Source organism: Cervus canadensis, chromosome 11 (assembly GCF_019320065.1).
Source record: "Cervus canadensis isolate Bull #8, Minnesota chromosome 11, ASM1932006v1, whole genome shotgun sequence".
NCBI classification, from domain to species: Eukaryota; Metazoa; Chordata; class Mammalia; order Artiodactyla; family Cervidae; genus Cervus; species Cervus canadensis.
Window position 1 is genome coordinate 57,864,160 of NC_057396.1, and position 9,372 is coordinate 57,873,531.

At 58.6% G+C, this 9,372-nt stretch overlaps 1 protein-coding gene across 8 annotated transcripts in view; it reads right to left on the reverse strand.

The window, feature by feature from the left end:
• WT1 (WT1 transcription factor) overlaps positions 1-8,789 on the reverse strand; it is a 48,086-nt gene extending 39,297 nt beyond the window's left edge. For 3 of the 8 annotated variants that reach the window (XM_043482403.1, XM_043482401.1, XM_043482400.1), the window contains exons 1-3: positions 8,049-8,789; positions 2,381-2,503; positions 1,868-1,970 (exon numbers count right to left, since the gene is read on the reverse strand). In XM_043482403.1, coding sequence (XP_043338338.1) covers positions 1,868-1,970; positions 2,381-2,503; positions 8,049-8,493 — 671 coding nt within the window. In that variant the 5' untranslated portion in view covers positions 8,494-8,789. Of the gene's footprint in view, positions 1-1,867; positions 1,971-2,380; positions 2,504-2,712; positions 3,047-3,111; positions 3,215-3,448; positions 3,469-3,967; positions 4,469-8,048 lie in introns of those variants that run through there. The other 5 variants (XM_043482402.1, XM_043482405.1, XM_043482407.1 and 2 more) reach the window with 5 other exon arrangements.
• Positions 8,790-9,372: the final 583 nt, after the last annotated feature.

Consider the following 9,372-nt stretch of genomic DNA (forward strand, 5'->3'; position numbering starts at 1 on the left):
CCAAGGTCATCCCACCAGGAACCATTCCAAAGCCCGCTCCACCCCAAGGCTAGAATAAGAGCAATGCCAATCTGGAAACAGGCAGAAGCAGCTCCTTACAAAAGATGGCAATGATCCCACCATCTCAGTTTTGCTTGGGGAGGTGTTTCACAACAGAAATTTCGGATTCTGCACCCATTCCAGTGAGCTGAACCATGGCTGCCAGGAGCAGATCCCTGGGCCTGCTGTACCAAGAACAGAACTGGTTCTACCAGCTAGGGAGGGAGACTAGAGGGTGAGAAGGTGTGATCATTCAGTCTCTACCTGGGCAAGTGTTAGTAGCTCAGTCGTGTCCTGATAATTTGCGACCCAATGGACTGTAGCCCACAAGACTCCTCTGTCCCTGGGATTCTCCAGGAAAGAATAGTGGAGTGGGTTGTCATGCCCTTCTCCAGGAGATTTTCCTGAACCTGGGCAAACTGCATGCTTTTTTTTTCCCCCTGCCGTCTCTCTCTTAAAAAAAAAAAAAAAAAAATCTAGTGGAGGTGGGGCATAAAGAAAGAAAAATAAATAAATAACAAAACGTGATCTTGAATCCAAGATCAGATTAGATATGCCGGATTTCCCCAGTCAAAAGGAAAGGTTTCCGAAGTCTGTGTACTCCAGGCCTAGAGAAGTAGGTGGGCTGGACTCTGTCCCTCCCCAGGATGGGAGAATCAGACCAGTGTCCTAGGCTCGGCTTCCTAAACACTCCGGGGAGTTGGGGTTGGGATGAGCCGCTGCAAGCTCGGAAACGAAGACCCCTTCCCCTCCTCCACCTGTGGGGCTGGAGGGCCCCCAGGCTCGGCATTCCTTCCACCAATCTCCCAGGGCAGGCGCTTTTCCTTCCTTCATTACCTCACTACCTCCTTCCCTTGACGTCAGCCCCGGGTCTTCCAACGGAGGGGAGGGAAGATGGAGATGAGTCTGGGGCAGTCGGTATCAGGATCCCCGCAGCACCGGGTCGGGGGTAGGGGTGGAAAATGAGGTAATGCACGCCCAATCCCCGGCCTCAAAAGGCCGCGAGCGGCCACTTCCCTCCCGGCTCCAGCGGGTGTAGTTACTAGGCAACCCTATCGGCGACGCGGGATGCCGGCCAAGTTCACCCAAAGTTGAAGAATAAATTTGGGGGAAGAGAAGGTGGAGGGTGGAGCAAGCGCCGAGAAGGCACGAGGGGCAGGAAAAGAGCTTGGAGGGAGATGCTGGTTTTCCGCCTCCCGGGAACAGGAAGAAGGGCGGGCGCGGACTGGAGCTGTCTCTCCCGAGGCACCGCAGCCGCCGGCCTGCAATCCCGCACCCAGTCCGGGGCAGCGGGGCGCTGGGGAAGACGCCCCGAGGGCGCTGCTGCACCCGAGACTCTGGGGGACTGGGGTGGGGAGAAGGGGGTGGCCCGAATATACGCGCCCTCGAACTGGTCTCAGAGAAGGCTGGCGAGTGTGTCCAGCGCGCGAGGAGGGGGCTGGGAAAGGGAGACAAACTGGGTCACTGGGTGGAAGTGGACCCCGTGTTTAATCCTTGATCCCGAGGAGGCTGAAGTCCTCCTAGCAAAGAGCCCTTCCCCCCCCCCCCAAAAAAAATCCTCAAAGCTCCGCTTTTCAGCTGCAAACAGTAACCGCCCTCATTGATATTCAAAGTAAGACAACCGGGAGACCGGGAAACCTACGTCTTTCAGACAGGAGCCAAGAGATGGGCTTTAATTTGCTTCAAGGAGCCCAGTGGGTTCGAGGCGCCCGTGGCCTCCAGGGCTCGCAGGCGGGGCCGCCCTGCGGCGGACACTCCAGGGCCCGCCAGCTCGAGCACCCCCTCCGGGGTCGCGGGGACCCAGACCCGGTGCGGAGCGCCTTCCTACCTGCTGTAGGGCGTCCTCAGCAGCAGGGCCTGGCTGCCGGTGCAGCTGTCGGTGGGCGTGTGGCAGCCGTAGACTGGGGGCGGCACGGAGTACTGCTGCTCCCCTGCAGAGAGCCGGGAGAGCGCGGTGAGCGCGCGCTGAGGGCTGGGGTGTGGGGCCGCGGGCGGGGCTGGGCCCCCAGGCTGTGCAGGGCGCACGGGGGCCTGGATGCCCGGGCCGTGCCGAGAGATGGGCGTCCGGATCACAGCGAGCTAAGCTCCCTTTACCTTCTTGTAAGCAGTCACCGCACAGAACACCGAAAAGACCCTCTGGACACTCTCAGTCCCGTCGGAGTAGAGCTAACATACTTGGGGTTGGGGGAAAACAATCTTTTCTTTTGAGATTAGGCTATTTCTAAAATTCTTCTAGCTGTCCTCTTCTCCCTTCCCCAATTTGCTGTGGGTTGGAAATTCCTGGGGAGGCAGGGGCGGCATGGAAGGAGGGGAGAAGGCCCCCACCCCCACCCCGGCTTACCCAGCGAGCCCTGCTGGCCCATGGGGTCCTCGTGCTTGAAGGAGTGGTTGGGGAACTGCGCCGCGTGGTGCGAGGGCGTGTGGCCGTAGCTGGGCGTCCCGTCGAAGGTTACCGTGCTGTATCCTGCGGGCGAGGCCGAGAGAGAAACAGCGTCAGCGGGGAGTCAGGGACCCCGTGAACCAGAAACCCGGCGAGGAGCGCCCAGTCCCGCATTCGGATCCCGCGCCAATTAGCCCCCAGGGAAGCCGGGCCCAGTGTGACCTCGGGACATACTCCCCGCCCCTTTCCCCGAGTAAAACCCAGAGCCCCCCAGAGTTTCCCAATTTATTTACGCCCTTGTCTTTCACGGCGTCCGCGGCTTCTGCACCGAACCTCGCCAGTATGAAAACTTTCAGCCGCTCGGCGGAGAAAGTCGTTCTCCCCCCAAAACAAAACAGCGCGGTTCTCGCGCAGGGGCAGCGGCGGGCGACCGAAATGGATCTGCTCGGCTGACCCGGGGCTGACTCGGAGCCGTAAATCTGAGGCCCGCGCACCAACTTTCATTAATTACTCGGGGCCAGTTAAACGGCCTGGGCTTTAAATGGGGGAGGGTAATTACTGAGTAATGTCATCTGTCTGAGGCTGCGCGACCCGACACCACTGACACCCAAAGCCCTCGGGAAAGCTGGTGAGGAGAAAAAAAGGAAGGGGCCTTTCAAGTTGGGCCCGCGGGCCTCGACCCTGCGCCTTACTCCGTCCTTCCTCGGATCAGCCCTGCGGATCGGACTGTAACCATCACTGCAGGGGCCGACTTCCTTGCGTCCCGGGCCGGGAAACCTGTTTGTTTCAGAGTGTGCCTGAGAGTGTACCTCCCTTTCCCTACACGGTACGCACGAGGATCAATGCCTCAGTTTCCCTACCGGGAAACCGAAGGCAATGTCGCGGCCTTCTTCCCCAGCTCTCCGACGCGGGGGGCGGGGGGGGGGAGACACGTGTTGGTGGTTGAAAAAACGTAGTCTCCTTCTGTGATTACTGTCACCAAAGTACTTGAAACATTTACCCCACTGGCTTCTGCAAAACTGTAGCTACCTCTGGGGAAAAAAGCATCCTCCAGCTAAGATAAAGATCAGTTCTGAGTCCTGAACCCAATGATCGAGTCCCTTCCTGTGCGCAGGCTCCGTAGTCTCTGGACTGAGGTCCTGGTCAAGTGAGGAATCATATTAGTCCAGAAGCTCACATCGGCTCCCTGCAGGGCCACTGGGCTGAACCCAGTCCCCCTACCCCGCCCTCGCTGGGCCCCGCCTCTTGCACTGAGCTGAGCCTCCAACCACCCCCCCCTCCTCAATTCTTGGGAGTGGGGTGAGTCAAACAACCCCCATTCTCCCACTCTTGCCCCAGGCATAATCAGGGCTCTACAACAAACGTCCCTGAAGACTTAGATTGAACAGTGAAAGGTAATACCCACGTCTTTTAAAAGCACCCCCCCCCAAAACAAAAACAAAAACAAAAACCAAGCTTTACAGTCCACTTCGGGGAATGTGGTCTGTTTTGAGTGGAAGGGAGGGTTGGAGTAGGTCTTAATAAACGAATTTTACGAGTCTGTCGTACCAATTGGCGCCACAGGTTGACAACTTAAGAAGCCACCAGCTTTAGCAATTTGCATGACCCCGGAGGCCTCTATTTCTGGCCTGCTAAGTGGGCAAAGATAACCGCCGGCCCGCTAGCTGTCAGGGTGAGCACGCTGGCGCTTCCAGGCACTTCCTTCTGGGAACGGAGGCCGCGCTGTGTTTGAGGCCTACCAATCCGCTGACAAGCGAAATTTGGCTCGGAGCGCCCAGTTTTGCAAGGGGGAGGCCGAATTTTCAAAGAACTGATTTTTAAATAAAGAGGAGAAACAGGAGCGACAAAAAAGTCGTCTCTAGACGGAGCCTTCTCCATTCCTGAGCCGGCGGCCGGAGCATCGTGCTGTCCCGGGAGGCGGCCCCGCCACCGTTGCGGGAGGCCGCTCCTGCGCGGATCGCCTCGACTCCGCGCCCCACGAGGCTCCCAAGGCCCCCCTCCCCGGAGAGAGGGTGCACCTCGGTTAAAGCGCCCTCATAGAGGAGGGGAGAAGGCCCTTTAAATTAGAAGCTTATCGGATGCGGCACTGATTAGAGCGCGTGGTCCCGGGGCCTTGCACTGAGCCGAGCTCTGAGAGCGCGGAGGCGGGGGCCGGGGGAGGGACAGCTGCCGGCCAAAGGGGACAGCGTGTTCAAAGATTCCTTGTATTGTTACAGCCCTTAGAGAGAGAGGCTCCAGCGGCCAAGGTAGCGCCTTTCCCACGGTTCCTCTCGGCCGGGCAAAGCAGTGCAACCTTGACCGCGTGGAGCAGCGACACCCGCTTTGCGCTTCTCTCCCCCGCCCGCCGCAGCGGAGGAGTCCGGGAACAGAACAGCCTGGCCGGGCCAGGCCCCCGTGGGAGCTGACGGGTGGAGGGGACAGCGGGCTCAATCAGGAAAGTGGTCCCAAGGGTTGAAAATGATGACTCCGCAGCCGCGGCACTGGCAGCGTACGGGGAAAGCTATTTCGCAACGAAATACCCTCTCCAAAGCGACCCGAAGGGGGCGCCCTTGGCACTAGGGCTGTGCTGGTGTCCCGGTGTGACACTAGGTGGTCGGGTGATAACCAGGTATCCTCCAGGGATAGGATTCTGCGCGCCGGAGAGGCTGGGGAAATCGCTCAGACTCTCAAGCAGTCTTCCTTTTCCCTTCCCAATCTTCGCACTTAGTTTGGGAATGCAAGTCCTCCCCCTTCTGACAAATCCCCCACCAGTCACACACAGACTACAGTGGGTTCGGTGCCGTCCAGCAGTGAAGAGGAAATCCATCTCAACAGGGGGGCCAAGATCCCTAGAAACGGAGGTTGAAATAGCCTAGAATGGTCTGGGTTTGAGCCCAAGTTTTGCCAGAGAGAGATCTCCTGGACACCTTATGTCTTAGAGTCTAGATTTCCTCCAGTATCAGGCTGTGAGGGTCTTGCAAAGGCTGAGACATTCTGTCTTAACATTCAGTTTCCAGTGCCTGGCACAGAATAAGTGCTCAATAAATGTTTCCTGAATGAGTATTTAGAAGCAAGATTAGAATACCGGGTATAATATTTAAGAAACTCGGAAAAAAAACCAACAGAGGTATGATACCTTGGAGTGGGGGGAGATGCAAGAGTGCCACCCATTGTCTCCTCCCCTGAGCCATTGCAGGCTGCCCTGCCTGGAGACTGGGATCCAGAATCTTGACTCCTCTCCCCTGGAACTGGCCCTGGCCAGCTGATGGGCTGTGGGGAAGGAACTCTTGCCCTTGCTTTCCCCAACTCAAGCCTCCCGCCAAGACTCCACATTCCTGGGGGAGCTGCAGGAAGCCCAGAAATCAAGAGAATAAATCTGAAATCTCAGGGCCCAATCTGGTTGCCAACACCAGGGCTGAGCCACGAGTGGCTTCTGATATCCCATCCCAGCTCCCAGCTGCCAAGTGACTCACAGAGACTGGGCAAGCGTGACCCCTTATGTTTTTATCACAAGAGAAAACCTAAGCCTAAAGATAGGAACCAGCTTACAGGCTGTGGCCTCTCTACTGAGTAATTCCCCAGGATGTTGGGGGGGGGGGGAGGTTCCTTTACCTATTATTAGTCGTGGTCCCCAGCTCCCAAGTCCCTTTTCTCTTTGACATCTCAGACCTATCCTCTAGAGAGAAATTGAGATTTTTTCCCCTTATGTGTAGTGCGGGCTGGCTAGGAAGCCCACAGTCTCAACCTTGAGACTTGAGTTGATGGAATTCTGGGCATCAGATGACCCTGTAAAAGTTTGGACACATGGATCCAACCAAAGCCACAGAGTCCTAGTTCCAAAAACCCTATAGAACCTAGAGGGACTCAAAATGATAATGGTATTTGCACACGGGGTACTTTGTCAAATGGTTTCTAAGGTGTCTTCAAATAGCACACTACCAAACAGAGACTCACTCACCTCATACACCTGCCTGCCAGTCTTGCCCTTTTAGGTCCAACCAAGTTTAGGTGGCTGCGGCCTTCTGTGTTTAGAACTCGGGTTGGGGGCGGGGGGCGGACTTCTGTGGCATAGAACTTCAAACCAGAGTCAGACATCAGGTTGGGCATCTGGGCTTTCTTACAAGATAGAGAAACTGAGATCTGGAGATTTACCAAAGGTAACACCAACGTGCTAATTAGAGGTGGAACGATCAGAGAACAAGAATCTGCAATCGTCACTGAACTGTTCCAATACTCCTTGAGTTCCAACACTAGTTTTCCTTTATGAAAGATTTAGACTGGAGGGACCTCATGGGTGGGTTTGAGGTTTTCCAGAGGACATGGATCCCAGATTCCCCGAACGAAGAGAGGAGGGTGGTTTCGATTTCGCTAGGGCTTCTGGCGGGCCAGGTGCTCTCGGCTGGGTGTGAATGGGGTCGCGCATATGACGATACGCGTTTAGAACTTGCGCGCGAAGGCGGGAAGAACACCGCCCTTCTTCCGCACTCCTTGGGCACCCCAGCACCTCCTGCAAACAGTACGCACTCTTCTGCTCCCAACCCACGCATTCCAGAAACAGACTAGTCCTAGGCCCGAGCGAATGTTTGCTCTAGGAAAAGCATCCGCCCCTGCGTTTTTAAAGCATTTCCTAAAACATTGAATCAACCACCATTGGTTTAGGTTCACAACAGCGCTTAAGTCTAATAAACAAAATAAAATGCAGAAGTTCGGCGTGATTGATTCTGCTTTGGTCCCTGAGAAAAAGCGGGCGACGGCTCAAGATGAGAAAACCACGGCTGTGTCCCTTGCTGTACGGGGACTGAAAACGGAAAATAAACCTCTCTTTGTTTCAACTTTCAAGTCTTGCAAAAATCTTTCTCCAGCTACGACCCGGGTTCAACGACGAGGAGGCGCCTGAGGCGGACTGGAAGGAAGCCGGCGCTCTGGCCTCATTTCACCGCCTGGTAGGACCGCGTCGCGCAGTTTGGAATCGGATAAACGGGGTTCTCCAGCCCTGGAGCCCGCGTGGCCACACCTGAGCTGGTACCCAGGAGCTATCCACTTCTACACTACTATACACTGGAGCCAAACGCAAACGGGGACATGGATCCAGGAAATCCACTATTTTGTCTCCAGCTCATTCATTTACTCATTCTAGGGGTCCAAGGTACTTATGGTCCCTCTATTAGGGCCAGAGGAGCTCCTGGCATTTTTGGCGGGTAGACGCAGCAAGGGCTGCTCACCACGCGCTGGTCCCACTCTGAATCTTGGGTCTTAAAACGCCAATGCTTGCAGACGTTTGGTGGTGCCTTAAGCGACAAAACCTCTTCCCAAGTCAGAGCCAGGCATTGCACCGGTTCCCGGTTCCCATTTTTATCAGGAGTAGCCTGATAATTTCCTGGGGTCCAAGGGCCCCAGATGACCTCCCGGCTCAAGCGAAGGGTCCGGTTCCCCGCCCTGGAGGATGTCAGGAACCCACGCCGTGGACTTCCTCCTTTCCCTGGGCCTCCTGTCTACCCCAGCTGCGGCTTCCTCTACCCTTACAGTCCTTGGGGAGACGACCGGGTAAGAGCTGTGGTCAGGGAAGGGGTAGGACCGGGGAGTGCCCGCGCGCGGTCACAACCCAGCCGCCACCGCCCCGCGTGTAGGGGGCGCTCCCCAGCCCGCTTACCCTGGTTGCGAATAGCGGGCTGGCTCTCGAGGCAGCTGGGCAGGTAGGGCGCGTTGGGGAACATCCTGGCCTGGCCGGACGACGCCTGGCTGGGCGGAGGAGGACCGAAGGGTCCGTAGCGACAAGCTCCAGCCGTGCCGGTAAACTGGCCCGAGAAGTGGACGGTGAAGGCGCTCAAGCACTGCTCCTCGTGCGGCTCCGCGCCTCCCCAGCTCGGTTCCTGTTTGATGAAGGAGTGAGGCGGCGGCGGCGGTGGGGGTGGCGGCGGAGCCGGCGGCGGCGCAGGACCGCCCAAGGACCCGTAAGCCGAGGCGCCCGGGGGCGCAAAGTCCAGCACCGGCGCCCACTGCGCCGCGCCGCTCACGGGCAGGGCGCAACCGCCGCCGCCGCCCAGCGAGGGTACGGCCGGCAGCAGCGCGTTCAGGTCCCGCACGTCGGAGCCCATCTGCTGTGGCTCAACCCCGGACGCTCCGCGGCCCCTCCGGCTTTGCAGACGCTCGGCGCTCGACTCCGCCGCGCCTAACTTGGCCCAGATGCCTTCCGGACCCCGGAACCCCGGCAGCTGGGGCTGCTGAAGGCACCCAGGCGCGGGCCGGAGCGTGTGCGAAGACGCCGGCTCCGGGGCACACGTGGACGCCGGCTCTTGCCGCAGGAGGAAGTCCAGGATCGCGGCGAGGAGGCGGCGGGGCCCCGGCTCCTGGGCTGCCGTCCGGGCTCTGGGTGGGTGGGTGAGTAAATGAGTGGGAGGGAGGGCGGGAAGGGGGGAGCGGATAGGCGGTCGAGTTGCGAGAGCCCCCGGGTGTGGGCGCTGCCTTGAACTCCTTACCCCAGCTGCCTGGCTGCCCCCAGCTTCTCAAAGCTCAAATAAGAGGGGCCGGCGGCGGGGGAGGAGGAGGAGTCAGGAGTCTCGGCGGCTCCATTCACACCGCAGCCCTAGCGGATCCAGGCAGGGCGCGCGACTCCTTGGGGGCGTCCGCGCAGTGGGGGTGGGGGGCGGGCCAGAGGGAGCGTCCCTCTCGGAGACACCCTCCTCTCCTACCGCCACGCGCTCTCCGCTGGCCTGTGGGACACAGGCCTCCCCCCCACCTCCCCTTCTCGGCCTTCGCGAGTGTGGGCGCCTCGGGGCACTGGCGAGCCGCTCCAGGTGAGCAGGGAATGTCCCCCCTGCATCCCTGTGTGGTGAGGGTGGGGATGGGGTTGTTAATCGGGGAGGGCGGGTTGGAGGGAGGGGCAGGGGGCTCCACGAGGGCGGGAACTTCGGAATAGCTGCAGAAAACTTTCCTGGACTTCAAAAAGGCGGATTCCTTGCTTTGCGCCCGCGAGT